The 20,801-nt window shown below is 38.8% G+C and overlaps 1 protein-coding gene across 2 annotated transcripts; it reads right to left on the reverse strand.

The window, feature by feature from the left end:
* Window positions 1-336: 336 nt before the first annotated feature.
* naf1 (nuclear assembly factor 1 homolog (S. cerevisiae)) lies at window positions 337-18,135 on the reverse strand. Of its 2 annotated transcripts, XM_078282740.1 has the most exons (13): window positions 18,078-18,135; window positions 14,194-14,500; window positions 12,874-13,003; window positions 12,430-12,523; window positions 11,969-12,051; window positions 11,116-11,276; window positions 10,904-10,955; window positions 10,097-10,187; window positions 4,410-4,496; window positions 3,262-3,404; window positions 1,991-2,091; window positions 764-934; window positions 337-708 (listed from the first exon to the last, which is right to left on the reverse strand). In XM_078282740.1, the coding sequence occupies exons 2-12, from the start codon at window positions 14,493-14,495 to the stop codon at window positions 790-792; spliced, it is 1,389 nt and encodes a 462-aa protein (XP_078138866.1). In that variant the 5' UTR covers window positions 14,496-14,500; window positions 18,078-18,135; the 3' UTR covers window positions 337-708; window positions 764-789. The 2 variants fall into 2 exon arrangements, with proteins under 2 accessions (XP_078138866.1, XP_071781800.1); XM_071925699.2 differs by lacking the exons at window positions 337-708; window positions 764-934; window positions 1,991-2,091; window positions 3,262-3,404; window positions 4,410-4,496 and adding an exon at window positions 9,141-9,686.
* Between the last annotated feature and the right edge of the window lie 2,666 nt (window positions 18,136-20,801).

A 20,801-nucleotide genomic window follows, 5' to 3' on the forward strand; every position in this document is an offset into this window, starting at 1 on the left:
ACAGCAGCCGACACAGTTGAGTGTAGTCGATTATTATGGAGAACTTGTCCATGGAGCAGCTGGTAGTATCTGACACACAAGAGTCAGTGTTTGGAAGCATAAAGAAATATACACAATACATGTATCTTATATTTAGGCTGCTGTAGTTTGGGAATATTCCTTATCTTCCTTGCATGGTGTCCTTCACAGGTCCAACTGCTTGATTAAATGAACCCCTTTGACTGTTTTCTAAGTTGTACTGAAACAACTCCACCACTTGGGGTCCTCCTGTCTACATTCAGGGACTCTTTCATCATCATCTTACAGAATCACACTAGTCAGAATTTGTATCTCAGGATGTATTGTACAAATTGATGCATGTCAACTGCTCCTTCACTGCTGGCTGCATCACTGACATTTATTTGGGAAAATAATCATATACTTTGATTATATAGCACTTCTTTTGAAGCACAGTTTACAAAGTCCTTTACAGGAATATTAACAAGGATAGTAAAGTAATTAAAGAGGAGATTAAAATAGGTAAATACTCATACTAATTCCCTCAGAATACAACACACTTTATTGCTCAAAATTGAACAGCTGGCTGTAGCCTGATGAGGAGGCTATGTTAACAACAAAATAATAAAAATGTGAATATAAACTGAAAGGTACAGCAATGTAACAAGGCTGTAATTTAAAAGCAGGTCTATCCAGAGACCAAAGGATCTACTCAAACTCACTACACTAATACAATAGCATGTAGCTCTACCAATACACCATCTACACCAATACATTGTAAAGATGGTGATTTCAGCAGATAGCTCTTTCACAGATCCAGTAGTTAACGTTATGACATGAATTGTCATTCCATCCTCTGCTGGGCAGATTCTCATTGTGGAACTCAACACAGTCTTCCCCTTGTCCGCTGTTGTCAGGTTGAGGTGGATACCAGAACCTGGAGTGTTCAGTCAAATGGAATGGAATTTAATACTGTTTATTAGGCATGTAATTATACATTCAGCTAACGGTTCGGTTTGATACACGATACTGGGGTCATGGTTTGATATGATCACCATATTTTGAACAAAATCTGAATGAAGACAATTATGTCAGAAAAAATCCCATTTTATCTCTGAGGGAAAACAAAAGGACGAACCATTAACAGGGTAACTACAGGTTTCATCCCCAAAAAAGCCTGAAGAGTAACAAAAAACAAAAAACAAAAAAATATAGCCACAAGCGGCCATTAGCATGGGCCAATTTTTGGCCTTATTATAAAGCTATAGAGCACAAACAAATGTGGTCTGATGTCGGCAGTTGAAATATGCTGCGTGTAAAATTTGTAGGTGAAAGCGGTGGCAATATGGTGGTGCTTTGGAGCATGACAAAATGTGTTCTGACACACTTCTGGGCCCATCCCAAACATGTACAGTATGTATGTTAATTTGGTTACTCTAGCATCAGGCGTTTACGAATTATGCTTCTATGCGCTGTCAACTTCATTTGTGCACCACGGCCAAATAGTTTGGATTTTCAAAAATGTGGGTAATAGCCATACTCTAGACAGTCCATATACAGTATACTGTGTGCTAAAATATAATTGACATTATGAGATTTTGCCTGACTAGTGAGAGAGATTTGAAACCAGTGCTGGACCCCTAAAAAACAGAGATGTATACATCTGCACAACTAGGAAAAGTTCTCACTAGAAAAGTATTTCAAAGAGAAACAGCATGTTGCTAGTGTTACCTAGACTTGTGCTTTCTAGTGTTTACACAATGCAAAAGAATAAAGATAATTCTGAATGTCATTTCTTAGATATTAGACTGCAGCTGAAATCAGTAACATTTTTGATGCAGATTGTCAAATTTTGTGTAGCGAAATTTTGCGTCACAAACTTTGTTACATCCCTAGTATTTATACACGGCAGCAAAAAGTTAAGCTCTGAAACAGTTAAAAATATTTGTTGAAAGGACAAAGAAATGAATCACAAAAGGAAGAAATGTCGTACTGTGTGGTCAGTGATGTCCCATCCACCCACTTCCAGGTCCCTTCTTGCTCTCTGTCAGTCAGACCAATCCAAACGCTCCGGTTCAAAATATTGAGAATGTCCTAGCAAGAAAAGGTACTAGTTATGACAGTGCAAGGCATTATAAGAGACAGTGGGTGGAAAGAGTACCAAAATGTCCTACTCATGTAGAATTACTGTTACTTCACTGAAGTAGTTTGAGAAAATTACAGGTGCAAAAATCGACTTCAAATTATAATAATTATTAACTGTTATATTCATTCAGTTAGCGTTGTGTTCAAATTTATGTGGTCAACATCGAAAAGACAGATAGATAAATACATTAATTTTTGTGGCACTTCAACCACCGTCTTGGAATTTCCACGTGTCAGACATGAGATTACAAAAATCTCTATCTCTATGTTTTGCCCATAGAGATAGAGCGGGGCATATCACTTGTACCGCACTTTGTGGGTATGGCCCATTTGAAACGTTACGCCATTCTTATCTATATGTAATATATTATGTAGTACATGTACTATGGTATATGATATGGTATGTAAAGCCCTTTGAGACATGCTTGTGATGATATGAATAAAAACTTGACTTGACTTCCTGTTTGCATGTCTTTGGCATCAAATTTGTTTGTGTTTCACAGTCAGGTGGTTAGGATTATCAAAATTTTGTGTAATACACCATGCCAGACGAAACACAATTTCCTGCGACGGGGGAGGGGCACGTTCTGCTCTTTAGCATTTTGCTAGTGGAACCCAATGGAATCATGATTAGCATTATGTTGTAGCAAGTCAAAGATCATTTTTGCTGTTTGTGCACCACGGCCAAAACTCTGGATTATAGCCATAATCTGGGAAATCCATATATGCTGTGTGTAAAATGTTGTTGAGATTGGATCAACTCTGCAGGAGAAATAGCGAAAAATAGGTTTTGCCTGAATTCAAAATGGCTTCTAGGCCTTACGGCTCAAGAGTTATTGGCCTACATTAATTTTTTTGCCTGAGTTGTGGGGGAGATTTGAAACCTATCCACCAAATTTGATTGCACTAGGACTTAGGTCTCTAAGGTATTTTGAAAAGAAGAAGAGGAAGAAAAATAATAATAAGAAGAATCATAAGAAAACGAAAGGGGTCCAGCACCTTGGTTGGACCCTTAATGAAATGGTAAATATAGCAACAAACAAACTTTGATTATTACAGAAAAATAACAATATGAGAGATTTATAAACACACACAGACACACAGACACACACACCATACCTGTTCGTCTTTGCTGTTTATGATCATCAGGTGTGATTGTCTGTCTGCACAGGCTTGTCTGCTCTCCTCCCAGTTTTTTTGCTCAGTAGAGATGAAGTAGCAACTACTGCCAATGTTCCACTCCCCCTTAGAGCAGTTTGCTCCTTTTAACAAGAGAAATAATCTTTACTTTACTTTAATCTTTACATCTTTACTGTTACTTCAATATTACACAATTTTATCATAAACGTTTCCTCAAAGTAATGATGAATCAGGAAGAGCGTGAATCAATGATACTCAAGAAATAGAGTGAAAGGTCACTGACTCACCGCAAGGCTTCTTCTGACTGTCGTTTCTCTCTTTGGTCAGGTTGTGGTAACTGGACTGTAATTGGTTATAACCAGTCTGTAAGTTGTTTCTCTCTTTGGTCAGGTTGTGGTAACTGGACTGTAGGTTGTTTTTCTCTTTAATCACCATCATATCTGCACAGGAACGAGAACCAACCAACATATCTTGCATCAGGCTTTGGTCTAATAGTAAAAACTCTGAGAGAGACATCTAAGTTTTGTACTTTCTGGATTATCATTTTGAAAACTGGTAAAGAATACTGAGGGAAAAAGGAGGAGTTACAAGGCTGTCTTCAACCAAAACATTTAAAAAGCCTTTATTTCATGGTTTGTTCAAAGGAACATATTAAAAACATATTCCAACATGTTTCAGTCGTGCTGTGGCCTACAGTAGGGTGTAGGTAGCACACTAAGCTGGATGAAGAACAGTATTGTCATTCAAGTTTTGTATTTTTTTTTTTTACATTTCCACATTGAATATGTTTGATAAGGTGTACAGCAAGTAATTCTGTGCATATGATAACTTAAATTTATTTGATAAGCACATGCTTTTTAGGCTATGAACTGAATATTCATGTATTGTTTTTTTCTCATTTTCCTCTCATTCATTATATATATTGAATAATATTTTGTCACTTATTTCATACTGCACTACTACTCATCAATGCATTTCTACTTAACATGTTGAAATTGTTGGTTGCATATGTTTATATGATCCTCTGTGCATTTTTCCTCTTTCTCTCTCTCTCTCTCTCACACACACAAACACAGTCACAGTTTCAAAAACAAAGTCAGATGCTGCTTATTGAAGGAGAGACTCACGGTGAATGGCCAGGCCAATGAATCCAGCCAGCAGGAGAAGACACAGCAGCCCCAGCCAGAGTGCAAGAGCTCTGCACTGACTCTTCTCTGGGTTAACAGAGACAATAGGCAAATTTATCAGGGCGTTTTTTTAACTTGACGCTTCGGTAACAATTTATTTTCCAGGTCCGCAATTTCCTAACAATTTCCTAGAAAGGAACTGTTAATTACTTAATCTTTCCTGGAAAGAACCATGAAATTATGTACTAATTATAGGGGAAATAGAGAAAGTTCAATGGTAGTTGGTATGTTCCTCCAATTTCTTCTGTTGTTTCCAAGACAAAACCATGAAATTATGTTTATTAGTTATATAGAAAATTAACTAAAATTAATGAAGAATTCAACATACAAATATATATTATTATATTATATAATTATATGAATAATGACTTCTGATAATTGACCTCTGCCTATTATTTTTTCCAGTAAATAGTTTATAATTTCCAGGAAATTCTTTTAGAAATCGACAGTATCTTATCGACTCCACCAGACTGTTTACATTTTCTACATAACTACTACATAATATAATGGTTCTTTCCAGGAAACTTCCTAAGAAATTAACAGTTCCTTTCTAGGCAATTATTAGGAAATTGTGGATCCGGAAAATAAAGCGTTACCGAAGCTTCATGTCAAGACAGTTTTATTCGTATGGCGTCTTTAACACAAAACAAATTGTTACAAAATGTGTTAACACTTTCTATGACTACTGTATCTATGTATTATAAAGGCACTCATAAATGTACTCATAATTATATATGACCATGCTTATAATAACACTCAATGTTTACTGAGGCATTATATCAGATTATATCAGATATGCCCTACTTTTTTTTTTTTAAATTAAAGGAACCTAGTTTGAACTGTCTTCTCATCCTTTTTCCATTTTCTACGTCTGTTGTTTTAACTAACTTTTACTCAGAGTACATTTTAAATGAGCTACTTTTTGTTTTTTTAAATTCCATTTTTTTGTTATTATATTTGTGAAATATACAAAACAAACAGATCAATAAACATATAATAATAAAATAACTAAAATAACTATAACTAGAAGGGCACTCGGAGAGCGCAGACCTCCGCCAAGGTTCGTGCTATTATTGCTTGTTCGTGAATCGGATCCGGATCCGCTCCAAAATTTAATGGGTTCTTCCTTTGCCCATGCTACACCCTTCCACAAAGTTTCATGAAAATCGGGCCAGTAGTTTTTCCGTAATCCTGCTAACAGACAAACAAACAGACAAACAAACAAACGGCACCGAAAACATAACCTCCTTGGCGGAGGTTATAATAATAATAATAAAAAACATATTACACAAAAACATAAAATACAATGATGTTCATTCACATCAATGACAAAACTTAATTAACTATGCTATAAAACTTGTGTATAGGGCCAAGGATTAGGTATTTGTATTCTAATTGACTTATCTTTTTCACAAACATATATCATTTTAATTAAAAAAATACTTCCATTTTTTACTTTTTGCTTTTACTTTCTCTGAAGTCTTCAAAATGCTTTTGGTGCCTGTATTAGCTAATATTTTCAGCAAAATAAGTGTGTTACCTCCATGTTGCCCTCCTCCTATGTCCTGTATTACAGCCTGCTGTGTCCCAAGGCCGGGGTCGTGACCTCTAAGGCTAGCGGCGCTAACATAGATATCCACTAACCTCTCCTCCCAATCTCCTCTTTCCTCTATCCGCTTGTCCCTTTCCCCTTTGTGTCTAACCTTCTTTGTCATGTCTACCATGGCGTAAAGGTCCTCAGACATCTTCGCTGATGTTCAAACTCTCCGGTGAGAGGTGAAAACTAAGACGACGGAAATAACAGAGGAAGATGAAGCAATAGATTTATTTTAGTTTGAGAGACTGGAGTGACATCGTGTATCGGTTAATGACTTCAAGGCATAGGAAGTCAGAGAGTGTGTCTCTTTGTCATGTGCAGTAAGTGCTACAGATCACATCAACTGTCTAAAAAAATGTTTCATATGATTTATTATTATTATTCTTTATGAAAAAAGTCATGAAGACGTGTTTTCTGAAGCTGAACCTGATAGACAGTAAACTTGTCATCACAGGAAATGGGCGGTGTTGAAACCTCTGCAACCTCATCCTATCGCTTGCATGATTACATTTTGTAACAATGACTTCCCCTAAGCATTAGTTCATCTTTGCAAAGCTCCATTCCATGTTAACAGTGACTGAAACATATTCCAGTCCTTGAAAAAGAGTGATGAAATGTCACATAAAAGTGTCTTTGATTCATGTATCTGCCTGTCTGCTTGAATAATAACATTCAAGGGTTAGACTGATCTTGGTTTGTCAATTTATTGGACCAATATTGGCCTTGCTATAAATCAGATATGGGCCAGATGTCAGTGCCATCCACCTCTGATGGATATGATGCAGTTTGATTACAATTAATTAATGAATACTACACTGGTTGTCTTAAAGTGAACTGATTCTAATGCAACAGTTTGATCAGATATGACACAAATATGCATGAATGCTATCTTCTTTGCATCAGCATGGGATTCAGTGGAGAGTTTTAGTGTCCCATGATGGTCTAAATGCAGTTTCAGAGGCTTTTCCACCCTGACAAGAATAACATTCTGGGGTAAACACTGTCAAATTTAAAGATATTAAATATCAGCAGCTTCAATCCAAAAATATCAGCCTTAATACTGACACAGTTGTTGATTTTTGTTGTTGTTGATGTGAATCTCGATAGATTTGGATGGGATTCTGTAGTGTAGAGACATATTGTAGTAGTATTGCAGTTTTTATTGTCTTGAGGCCTGAAATGAAAACCCAAGAAATCATACTTTTTCACTTTCATTTAGTGTAACAAGCAAGTTACAGTTTCCATTTTCCAGAAAGTAAGAAAAATATGTTTCCATACAAGATAAGAAAGCACTCAACCCGTATTAGTATTTCTAGATTATGTCACTTGGTGTATACAAAAAGAAGCTAGTGTTGGTACTTAGTGATTGAAATTTCCACATTCATTCAGAGGTTGTACTGTTACCAGGTGAAACTGCACCAGGCTGCTGCAAGTCAAGAGAAATTTTGAGAATCGCTTTGATAAGACGTGCCATTTTAAAAATTCAGACCAAAAGTGATCATACAGTTAATGGTGTAAAAAAAAATAGATGAACCAAATAGATGTTGATTGAGGTTTAAGACTGTTTAGGCTCTAATAGTTTCTTCCATTTTTTCTCTTGTAAGGTTTTTCTTGGGAGTTTCTCCTCGTCTATTACATCATTTTGTTTTGTGAGTATCATTTAGATCTAGGTAGGCTCATTGTAAATTCCTTAGCTTGTGATGAAGGGCCTTGTAAATACACTTGACTTAGACACCAACAACCTCAAGCATAGCTAAATCACTGTTTAAATACTTTTATAATTATATTAATTGTACCCCATCATAATCTTGTTTAAAAGCCCAATTTGGTATTGTGTTTGATTGAAAACATTTTTTCATTCACAAAATGATTGAGCTCTTGATAGGACCGATATTGTGTGTGATATAGCCTATTTACACTAATGCATTATTAAGTCACAAGTGGTTTCTTTATGTATGTTACATGTAAATGTTAGACCTGTACTGCATTATGAGTTACATGTGAATTCAACAAGTCCTGCCTTTCAAATCTGTGTCTATATGCAGTGCCAGGGTGATACTGCATAAATTATGCTATAGACATAATATACGACAATGGTCCCAACAAATTCCGAAATAAAGATTTATTTGATACTGGATCAGCCCATCAATCGGCACAAATGTAGGCGTGTTCATTTACAAAGACTTCTGATAAAAAAATACAAACAAAAAAACCAATTATATACAGTATCACTTGGGACTGCTTGTAATTCTACTGGTTTAAAAAGGAACACACCAAATTTTTCGGGGTTGGTCCGTGATCAGTCCATCAATCAGCAAAAATGAAGACATGTTCATTTACAAAGCCTTCTAATAAAAAAACAAAAACAAAAACAAACCCCCATCAATTATATACAGTACCACTTGGGACTGATCATTATTATCTTCTAATTTAACATTTTTTGTTTAATAGGAACACACCAAATTTTTGGGAGTTGGTCTGTTGGTCAATGTACCTATTAAGTAATGAAAACGTAGACACCAAGATCATCCATGTGTCCCCAGTAGATCACTGGCTCCAGTGCTCCATGCTAACACTTTAGCATACACTATTTGAGTGATAGTAGGCCAATAGCATTATATCCAAAGGGGGAAAAAGAGAACTTGTAGCAGCTCTAAAGCTAAATGGTAAGTTATCTTAAATGATATGAACCTTAGTGTGGCAGTTTTGTGTAGGAGACAAACATAACACTCTTCTGACCAGGGACTACTTGCCCTGTTGCCACAGGAAGTCAAAGTGGTGGGCGATGGGAGACTGTGTACAGCCAAAAATCACTGTGTTGCGGATGAATACATGGTTGATCACCTGAAATACTCCCAAAAATAAACCTGGCTACATCAGTTGGGTTTTTTTTTACATCAGGAATTAATATGTCACTTATAATTTATGCATCTGCAGGCCATATAAGAAAAACACTAATCATTTTTTTCAATCAAGTTTTTATTCTTAGTTTGAGAAAATGCTAGTGGCCTTACTATCACTTTCATCACTAAACAGCGAAGTTGACAGACAGGACAATCTACCAAAAACTTGGTGTATTCCGCTAACCAACAAAAACAAAAGCAAAAACTTGCCAGTATGAACGCTGGTAAGTGTGTATACGTGTAAATAGTGTGTATGTACGTGTAACATGTAATGAGTGCATGTTGGGTGTCACTGAGGAGGCGGCGGAGGAGGAGGGGGGGGGAGGTCCGAGAATGGGATAGCAGCTGGCATGGAGTGGAGGGGCCAGGGGGGAGAGGAGAGAGAGGGATGGCAGAAGGGATGATGAGGAGGTGGAGGAGGAGGAAGAAGAGGAGGAGGAGGGTAGAGAGGGAAGTTGGGGGGTGCAAACGGGTGAGGAGGAGGAGGGTAAGGGCAGGGAGGGGGCAGGTACATGGGAGGCATGTGTGCGTGTCGAGGCGGTGTGTGCGCGTGTCTGGGCGGTGCCTGCGTGTGTCGGAAAGGTGTGTGTTTGTGCCTCGGGTCCTGGTGCCTGAAGGGAGCCCCTGCGTGTCTCGGTGGGAAACCCTTGACGTCACGCTGCTGCTGCTGCTGCTGCTGCAGCAGCAAGGTACTGTGGGTAACGTGGGTGGGGTTATCTGGAGGGGAAAATAGAGGAAAGAGAAGATAGAAAGAATGAACGACAGAGAGAAGGGGAGCAATATTTACCATTTGTATGTGACATACTGAATCTGGGTAGAAAGAAGGGCAAAAACATCTCCTCCTCCTTTAATGTATTATCCTGAAGGGAGACTAGGGCTTGTAAATCTGTATAGGAATGGTCTGAAGGGTCTGGAAGGGATCCACTAAAAACTGGTACACTGGAAGCAACTCAAGTAGGGCTGGGACCAGCACATCTTCAGCCAACATTGCATGAGTGTAAACTGATTAACTGTTACCTTGTAGTTCATTGTCACTCCAGATTTTTTTTATTAATTCCAATTCTGTGTTGATGGCCTTGTGTGCATGTACCAATGTTGTTATTCTGTGTGTGTGTGTGTGTGTATACCAGTGATGTTATTGTCCCTCTTCTTCTTGGAATTATGTTTCTTCTTCCTCTTTGCTTCCTGCTCTTGCTCATCATCGCTGTAATCTAAAGCCTGTAGAGAGAGGAGAGAGTGTAGAGGAGGCAGAAAAAGAGACAGAGAGATGAAGACGAGACACTGGTAGTCTGAATAGGTTTTTTTGGTGAACCATATTTGGAAAAGTATTTTCCTTGTTGCCCAAAATGTATCGTGCAGGCAACTGTAAAAATTAATCCAACAATGACTCCAACAAAACTGTCCCTGCTTTTAGGCCGTCTCCATCAGATTTCCATCTGTTTTGACGGACAGAAAGTTCAACCCAGTTGAACTTTTTCTGGACAGACGGATTCGTCAACATCCGTTTAGCCAATCAGAGACATTCCTATGGTTGTTTTGGAAAAAACAGTGGCGAACACAGAACGGTACGACTCATCATCAAAGCATTACAAAAACAAAGATAAAATGGAGAAAGCCTGGTATAAAGTTGGGATTGTTGTACGTTTTCCACGTCAGTTTCTTATTTAATTTATACTGTAGAGTCTGTTTCTACTTTTCTCTATGAAGTAGCACCGTTATGAGCAAAGTCTTCTTGGAATGTTTTGTCCTTCCTGTACTTCTGTCTTGCCAACCATGTTGATGTTTCAAAACAAGTTTCAGAAATCTATCCAATCATCTCCACCACAGTCTCTATTGTTAACACTTAATTTGAGAATGATATATTGATGTTTAAAATGCTACACACTTTAAGCTTCTGTCAGTTACCCAGCGTGTATGTGTGTGTTTGTGTGTACCTCTGGTGGTGGCTCTTGGTCATTCTTCCAAGATGCATCAGATCCCTTTAAACTGAAGAAAAATCCCTTTTGTAAAAGCAAATTACTTCTAAATGTAAAAAGAACCTGTAGTTCATATGGTCATGAATACAGTACATATATTTTGCATTATATATATTGGTCTAACCCTAGTATGCACTGCAAGATTTGAGTGTGTGTGTGTGTGTACTCACAGTTTAAGCTGTTGCGTGAGTATGTATCCAGTGTACTCTTTGATGGCTGGTGTATAGAAAACAGTCTGTCCCACTGTTAGCTCCTTGTTGCTAATCTGCTCAGCGGAGTTGAAACGCAATACATACAACGGACACGACACCGGACCAAACACCTCAAATACCTGGGACACAGAAAGACAATATAAAGAAAAGATTTTAACATGTAGTCCTTTGTAGGAACAGGTAAGATATGAAAAACAAAACGCTAAAAGTTAAAACACTTCAATTCACAGAAGTGTGTAATGTTTCGGATGGATTATTGGTATGATATCATATGTCTGTTCAAACATCTCAACCAAATGTTTTGACATTGAAATCGGCATCAATTCACAGAACCATTAAGCTATGGAAAAGTTTGTTCCAAACCAACTGATATCCACTAAATTTCTGACTGATGACTGACTAGATATTATTATTTGGTTAATGTGATAAATTATTAGGTAGGGTGTAGGTCACCCAACTATCAGCTTAAAGGAAACATTGATCTTGATTTCTCCTTGGCATGAATTTCATATAGATATGGCTTCCAAATAGAGGTGTGGTGATTTTTTGCCTGATATTTGCTCTCCATTATAATAATAAGAACTACAAGACCAAATTGGGACTTGAGGCTAAGGTATGGTGAGTGCAACACCTTGCCATACCGTACTATCAGCCATGGTGCATGAAACATAAGAGAGAAAACAAGCAAGACAGGAAGAAAAGGAAAGGGAAAGAAACTAGGAAAGAAAGAAGAGATGAAGCTACAAAGAGAGATGCCAGACAGGTGGTCCTTTTGTCAAATAAAGATCCGGCGTTCTGTTGGCCCGCCTACCTTCCCCAAAGCCAGCCTATTAGCGTTGAAGATGATGCTGTCATCTGTCAGAGAGGGCATGTCTTTCAGAGACTGGATGATAACTGGAGAGAGACAGAGGGAGGGGTTAAAGAGAGAGTTCACAAAATAACAGAAACCCCACATGAAAAAGGAGTGACTAAATAACAATTAGAAAGATAGGTACAGTGGCCAGGCAAAGAAAGCTGAATGGCAATTAGCAGTATGTGTCAGTTTTAAAATATTGTTGTAGGTGTAAGAAGTGCAGAATTTTGTCAACTCTTCCTCTGTGGTGGCAAATAGACAATGAATGTTTACATATTTCTTCTATCTTTGTAGTCACTTCTCACTTCTTCGTTACTTCTCACTGGAAATGAATGATATGCTTTCTACTGTCTTACCATTCCTCTGTGAACTAGTATGTCTAAATGTGTGCTTGTGTGTGTGTGTGTGTGTATACCAACCAAGTTGCTGTATAATACTGGAGACTGTTCCTATTGGCTGGAGCTCTGCATCCTCTGGTAACGACACAGACACCTCCTCCACCGCTGGCAGCTCCTACACACACACACACACACACACACACACACACACACACATACAAACATGGATACTATAACTTTTCAGCTTTTGGTCTTATTGCTGTTCACCAGCAGAACAAAAAGCTAACTTGCTAAAGAGTAAAAACTAATAAAACTATATACTGGAGAGTAAAAATGAAATAAAATGTTCACCCTGACAATGAAAACTGGTATTTTTCAGAGAAAAGGTAGAGAAAACACACACTACAAAGCTTAGCATCGTTGTTTAGAATGGAAGACGCTGTAAAACAACTGGCACTCTCCTTATAAAACACACACATACATTCACACGCGCACACACACACACACACACACACACACACAGACCTCGAGCAGGACTTCGTCTCGCGTTTTGATGGGCGCTGGTTGGCTGAAACCTTCATCGTCATCGTCATCCTCTCCTAACACAGGAACACGGGGAGTACAGGAGGAAGAGGAGGAGGAGGAGGAGCTATCGCTGAGGAGGACAGGAGAGGAAGAGCATCAGACTCATTCTGTTATTTGTTTCCACTCTCCTCCTGCTTCCGGCTAAAACATACAGTGGGACCATCTTCTAAATTTTCGGCTGTACCCTTTTTTTTGCACAATTCTTCTCTCAATTGACAAAGTGCAAAAATACAACTCTTCTTTAATCTGTCTTGTCCGCTTCATGTTCATCTCCTCTTAATGACTGAAGTGGATTTAAAGCATTCAAAGTCGCAGGTTGGAAATTCCAACTTCCTACTAGAAAAAAATGTCCTTCAAGTCAGAATTCCAAGTAGGAAACTCAGGCGAGATTCTCAACCCCAAGTTTTCCGATACAGTTATCTGCAGTTACACTGTAAACACTACACAGCTTTACTCTGAGCATGTTTCTAATCCTAAAAATATTGATTTCCAGCATTGTGTAACCTGAAATCGCGATATCAAATAGCTTTTAAACTTATGAACTTACAATATACTAGTGGTAGGACAGTAAAAAAAAACAAAAATAATCATACTTGAAGTGAAACATCTGTCTTTTTAAATCAAGTGAGTTCCCTTTTCCACAATCAGCCTGTTTTTCTGGAAATAGCAGGAACGAGCAAATTACACCAACAGGCCTCTGTTTCCTCCAATGCTTGAATAGTAAGATAAAATTAGCTCTTATTAGGCTCTTAATAATAATGATAATAATAATAATAATAATTATTATTATTATTATTATTATTATTATTATAACAGCCTAGAAATTTGATGTAATTTTTAAGTAATAAAATACCCCACCCAAAAAACCCAGAAAAAAAGAAAAAGAAAACGATAATATCGTATATCGCGATATTTTGGCGGGAAAGTATCGCAATATTTATAATTTTGGATATTGCCCAAGTCTAGTTTACATATGAATTTGAAATGTAAAGTACTTACAACATCCAAATGTAATTGGTATAAGCTGTTGCCTGGGGAACAGTGTTTCACATTTTGGGTTTCATCCTGGATTTCAATGGAGAGTTTTAGTATCCCATGATGATCTAAATTTTGTTTTTGCCTATTTTTTACATGAAAATAATCAAATAGATATTGAATATTGGCACAAAGTATTGGTTATCAGCAGCTTCTATGCAAAAATAGCAATATTGGCATTCAAACCCCATATTGGTTGTAGTGTGTGTGTGTGTGTGTTTGTACCTGTCTGAATCCTCTGAACTGTCGTCTTCTCTGTCCTCTCCCGCACACACACCGTCTCCTTTACACACACTCCCTCCCTCACACACGCTCTCCACAGAAGGTGTCACCGGTGCGGAGTGTGTGTTTGCATCTCCCATTTCTGCCTCTGGATGCGTGTTCGCGTCTGAAGGCGTGTCTGCATTGTCGGGGGCAACGATGAGGTTTTCTAGCTGCGTCGTCACTGTAACCTCCATCTCCTCATCTTCCTCCTCATTGGCTGTCGGTAACGCCAGTGCATTCTCTTCTAACGGCTTGTCGTCCATCTCACCTGCTCACACAATTTAAGCCTTTAAGGAAGCGTCGGGGTCTTCTGGTAAATTTGGCATATAAATGATCCATCAAGCAGCACTTTATTCTTTATTTCAATGAAGCCTCAAATTAAAAAATTAGTTCCCACTGCTTGCTACCATCCCCATGCTGTATTTTAATGGGAGACGTTTGTCAGAATAACAGAACCAAAACTAAAAGTTGAAAATTAGAGCTGCATGGTATGGTCTATTGGATGTTTCCAGAATTGAAGAGTGGATCCTAACTATTAGTAAAAGGTACTCAAGTCATGTTTTACCAGATGTGTGCCTTTGCCGATACGTCAGTCAACACTAAGTGCCAGAAATTTTTATGGACTTTGGTGTGAAAGTCCTCCAAGAAAAAGGAAGGTTGTGAAAAGTATCTTGCAAGGCCCTGATTCAAATAGAAAGACTTGTAGTGTCCATCTTGGAAAATGGGAAAGCTATTGAGAATAAATTAGTAGAAAATTGTGAGGTCGACCATCTTGATTGGGCATTTTGAAAAAAGGTTGTGTGGGCCTAGTGCCAAGGCCCTGACTAAAACAGAGTTAATATGAAGTGTCTATGTTGAGAAATGAGAAAGCTATTCAGAGGGGAAAAAATAAAAAATAAAAAATATATATATATATATATATATATATTATTTCTGCCTTCTGGGTTTGACAGACATTGTGAAGCTTTTCATTTAAGCTATAGATTCGTTTACAGTTGATTCGAGATTTCATCTTAATCAAATGAAAGTGCTACTGAGGAACAATAAACAGCAATTGCTTGTTAGGCTTTAAACCATACGTTTACAATGTCATTTAGAAATAAATAAAAACAGTAGTGGTAGTTTAATGCTACATTACATGCGCTGAGTGAGAAGAATTCGCTTTAACCATGGTGCTCGTGCATGAGTTACAGCGCAGTAATCCATTATAACATGAAAAACATCAAAAACTAACGCTTGTGAAACATCAGGCAGTTTTTCCTCTTCGAACGTAAATCTGAACGCCACGGTTCTTTACTGAACAGCGACCCGACCACATTATAATATCAACGAAGCTGAAGTTAGCTCCCGGTTCGTAGCTCCCTATAGAGAGCCTAAGTCCCTCCCCTTCCGCTGTCCCCCATGGGACCTTATTTCGGAAAAAATATGTATGGTAGTCAACGGCGAGAGACAAATAATTGTTTGATCCCGTTTGAATTGTGCCATGAATTACACATATGATGTTTTGTCAATTTAAAAGATAATTTTGCAAGTCAAGAAAGTCGCAGTTTGTCGTAAAACAGTAAAGTAACATTTAGTTTTGCGTGAAACTGCTCAGTGAACTACATCTCTCGTCTCGCACTATATACGTCACCAAAACCAACATGGAACAAAACATACGAAACACACAGGCATCGCGTTAACGTTAGCCCCCACTGTACTAAAACTATCCTAAACCAGTTTAAATCAGTTCTTACTGTCTACCTTCCAGGTTGTGTATAATACTACTGCTATCTGAGAGGGACTTAGAGAGCGGCTCTGGGTAGCTTGTGGAGAGAGAAAGTTACGTCACGCGACTTTTGGGTGTGTAGTCTTTCTAATTACGTATTTTCACAGTCTTATACTTCAACAGTTTTACGACAAACTGCGACTTTCTTGACTTGCAAAATTATTACAACCCTGACGGCTGAGACTCGGGTCTCAATTAGGAAGTTCACAGCATGATTTAGAGCCCTTATTCACTTTGGGCCACCCATATCAATGTTCACACATACTGACCACCTCACGTAGTGTCCCCCAGTATAGGATTCAGCCTGGCCCGAATGGATTTTCACACTCAAAACCGATCTCAAAAATGGCTCTGCTGCCTTTTTCAGGCCAGCTTTTCATTAAATCTCCTTGGGCCACCCAAAACACGCATGTTATATACTAAACAGGACATAGACTACCTGATTATGCTGTTTAGAGTCTGGCCTAGTGGACAGCTGAAATGCCAGCTTAGTTATGGCTTGTACAGACTTTGAACAAGCACATAATTATTGATTACAGTTGTTGAGTATTAAAGTTATGACTACAAACAAACATTACAGTTAGGCCTAGTATACCAATACAAATGTGAGAATATACTGATGCTCTCTGGCATTCTAATTGTAATTCCTAAATTAAGATTTGCTGGGGTGAAGTTTATTTTAGTTGGACTAACGCATTGACGAGTGAAAAAGTTGTGTTCTGGTGTTGATTATTTTGGATTATGAAACTAGGCTATTTGTGTGTAAGGTACATGTGATTTTTGTGGATTTCCTTTTTTGTGGATTTCCTTTTTTCATATGTAATATGTATCTAACTTAAATAGCCTAGCTAACTATTTGTTAATAGTTGGATTCTGTGAATTATCCTAAATGATCAGTAGGATGATCACTTGGCTTTATTTCATGAGTTATAAAGATAGCGTAATAGCATAGCATATGTTCGACAATCCTGAATGATTGTATGGCCGCAGAGCCATTTTTGAGATCGGTTTTGAGTGTGAAAATCCATTCGGGCCAGACTGAATCCTATACTGGGGGACACTACGTGAGGTGGTCAGTATGTGTGAACATTGATATGGGTGGCCCAAAGTGAATAAGGGCTCTAAATCATGCTGTGAATTTCCTAATTGAGACCCGAGTCTCAGCCGTCATTTTTCTAAGTGTTTAAATGCGAATAAGGAGCTGGCTTTTCAGCTGTCCATTACACCATGAAAATGACTTTGGGCCAGACTCTAAACAGCATAATCAGGTAGTCTATGTCCTGTTTAGTATATAACATGCGTGTTTTGGGTGGCCCAAGGAGATTCAACCCGTGAAAAGATGGCCTGAAAAAGGCCGCAGAGCCATTTTTGAGATCGGTTTTGAGTGTGAAAATCCATTTGGGCCAGACTGAATCCTATACTGGGGGACACTACGTGAGGTGGTCAGTATGTGTGAACATTGATATGGGTGGCCCAAAGTGAATAAGGGCTCTAAATCATGCTGTGAACTTCCTAATTGAGACCCGAGTCTCAGCCGTCATCTTCCTCAGTTTTGAGTGTGGAAATCCATTCGAGCCAGACTGAATCCTAAACAGGGGGATATTTCTTGATACAGTCTATATGGCATAGCACTGAATAGATTACAAATACATTGTTTTCGATCAATAAACATGTCACAGTACCAGTGGTAACAAAGTATTCCCAGTTTGTCATTAAAAAAACTATGTTTGAAAAAATGGACTCGTTCCGGGTCGCACATCACTAGCCGCGAATAGGGAGCTACGAATCGAGAACTAACTTCAGCTTCGTGTAATATCAGCAGTTCACTTCTCTGTTAAACAACAAACCATGTTAGCGAACTTAACAAATAGGCGAAAAGAAAATTTGTGATGTACCCGTATGCATGCAAGCTAGTGTCCGCTAGCTAACAAGCTATGGCTAACAACGTTAAAATTGAAGCTCAAATCGGGTTAAACGAGTAGGCTGTATTAGCAGCTACCCAGCGTGACCCGAGAAAACTTTTACACATCAAGTTTGCAAAAACATGAACAAACTGTTGTTTTCTTAACTTACATACCTGCTTGGAGAGCTACTGTATCAGTGCTGTAACCTCATGAGAATCTTCTAACGTTACGGGTGTCAATTCGACAGAACAAAACGTGCTATTTCCGACACTAACCTTAAAAATAAAAGCCTTTTTGACGAACGTGTTTCAAAATAATAGCCTTACTGCTTTCAACGTTTCATTTTTGTGTAATACAAAATACAGAAGTGAAAATAAAGAGTAGTAAATGAAACGTACAATAAATTTTATTTTGCAAAAATTTCACTTCACAGCATATATTAATAGCAATAAAGGCATGGGCAAGATGTCATATAGGCATATTCATTTACCAGACAACTGGAAAACATTTTTACTGCCTTTTAAAAGTTGATTTAATTCATATCACTGACACAATTGTTTTATAAGCCATAGAATGGAAGCATTATGTCCTAGTGTCAAGTCAGTCAGAATAACATACAACTTAAATACTCTGTGCTTGCCATAAATATGAATTTTCAACCCATTTCCGTGGTAACAATTGCTGAAGGCTACAGAATTCATAATATTCCCATGATGTCACATTTCCTACCAATATGGCGATTTACAATACACACAGCTCATTGGCTGTGTTAGTCATTTGATTGTAATCACCTAATTTATTACAATCACCTGTTATTTTCCTACCAAGATGGCCGTGTGGTGAAGAATACTATGAATAGTAGCCCCAGTTCCTGGTGCAAAGTTACTCCGAATAAGCCACCACTGAAATGCCCTGTGCGTGCCATCTATGATTGACAGTGAAATACCATGCACTATAATACAATATAATCTTTCTGATATTTAGATTGTTGTTACTCTGTAGGCTACAAGCCCATACCTAATTCCTTTTCCGAGGAGTTGCAAATGTTACGCTTTTATTTTGAAGACAAAAGCGATGTACTTCCGGTCTTGCTCTGTTTCTGTCTGTTAGCCTGACGCAGCTAAAGCATGCCTGAACCTCGAACAACCAAGGAAGTCAACCCATGAAGTCAACACGTGGGGAATGTTTTTCCGGATGTGCGCATAGCTGCTGCGCACTGTAAACGCACTAGTAGTAGTAGTAGTAGTAGTAGTTTTTTGGTTGTTGTTTTTTCCTTGCCACTCCTGGAACTACTACAACTACAACTGCAACAGTAGCAGCAGCAGCAGCAGCAGCAGCAGTTTTTACTTTTTTTTTTTGTTATTTCTTTTCTTGCCACTACTGGAACTGCAGCAGCAGTAATTGCAGCGCAATAAAAAAACAACAACCAAAAAACAAAAAAGAAACTACTTATCCACAGAAGTAGTTTCTTTTTTTCTTGCCACTCCTGGAACTACTACTACCAGTGCAACAGTTAGCAGCAGGAACCACATGCCGGCCATTAAGCTGATGCTAGAACCACACGATGGACATCAAGTCCATGCTGGAAGCATGCCCACGGTGGAACCGCACTTCAGACTTTAAACATTTACGTCGGACTTTAAGACCATGATGGAACCAAATGCAAAGCATTTAGCCATTGCTGGAACCACACACCGCACATTAAGCCCATGCTGGCACCACACGCCAGACATTAAGCCAACACTGGAACCAAATGATGGATATTAAGGTGATACTGGAACCACACGGTGGACATTAAGCTGACTGTAACCAAACGAAAGACTTGAAGCTGATGCGGGAATCACAGAATGAACATTAAGTTGACGCTGGAACCACACGCAGGATATTAAGCCCACGCTGGAACCACACGCAGGACATCAAGTCCATGCTGGAAGCACGCGGGACATTAAGCCCACGCTGGAACCACACACCGTACATTATGTTGACGCTCGAACCAAACGGCAGACATTAAGCACATGCTGTAACCACCCAGTGGACTTTAAGACCACGATGGAACCAAACGCAAAGTATTTAGCCGTTACTGGAACCACACAGCGCACATTAAGCCTACGCTGGAACCAAACGACCCTGGAACCACACGCAGGACATTGAGCTGACCCTGGAACCACACAATGGGTATTAAGTTGAGGCTGGAATCAAACGCTGGACATTAAGCCCACCCTGGAACCACACAAAGGACATTAAGCCCATGCTGGAACCAAACACCAAGCTTTTGGTTGTTGCTGGAACCACATGCCGGACATTAAGCTGATGCTAGAACCACACAATGGACATTAAGCCCACGCTGGAACCACACTCCGGACTTTAAACCCCATCTAAACCCCACTCAAATCTGTGGTGAAGCCTGAAACGTAATGGTGAAAAGTAGGGTACTGAACTCGTCATCTGCTATTGGCTGGTCTTTGCTGCTAGGTGATGTCACCTAGTACAACAGGTGGTGACATCACTTGGCACCAAAGACCAGCCAATAGCAGATGACCAGTTCAGGCCAGTTCAGTACCCTATCTTTCACCATTAGGTGTCAGGCTTCACCACAGATTTGGGCTTGGGGTTTAGTTACTATATAGGAATGCAATGGGACTAAAGGCCAAGCATTTAGCCATTGCTGGAATTGCTGGAGTGCTTGGTGTTTATCGAGACTGTCCTCCCCCCAAAAAACGACCACATACGTCGTTTGTTCCTACCCTCTAATACGACCCACAGGAGCGTTTCCTAAATTAGCGCCCCTACTGGCGGCAGGAGATGGCTACGTTGGTCTGCATAATATAGAACCTCCTTTGCCTTGCTGTGTCCACATCACGTGACTGTCAAGTTTCTCTCTGCTGCGAAAAAAAAAA

The sequence above is a fragment of the Centroberyx gerrardi genome, chromosome 3, assembly GCF_048128805.1.
Source record: "Centroberyx gerrardi isolate f3 chromosome 3, fCenGer3.hap1.cur.20231027, whole genome shotgun sequence".
NCBI lineage: Eukaryota > Metazoa > Chordata > Actinopteri > Beryciformes > Berycidae > Centroberyx > Centroberyx gerrardi.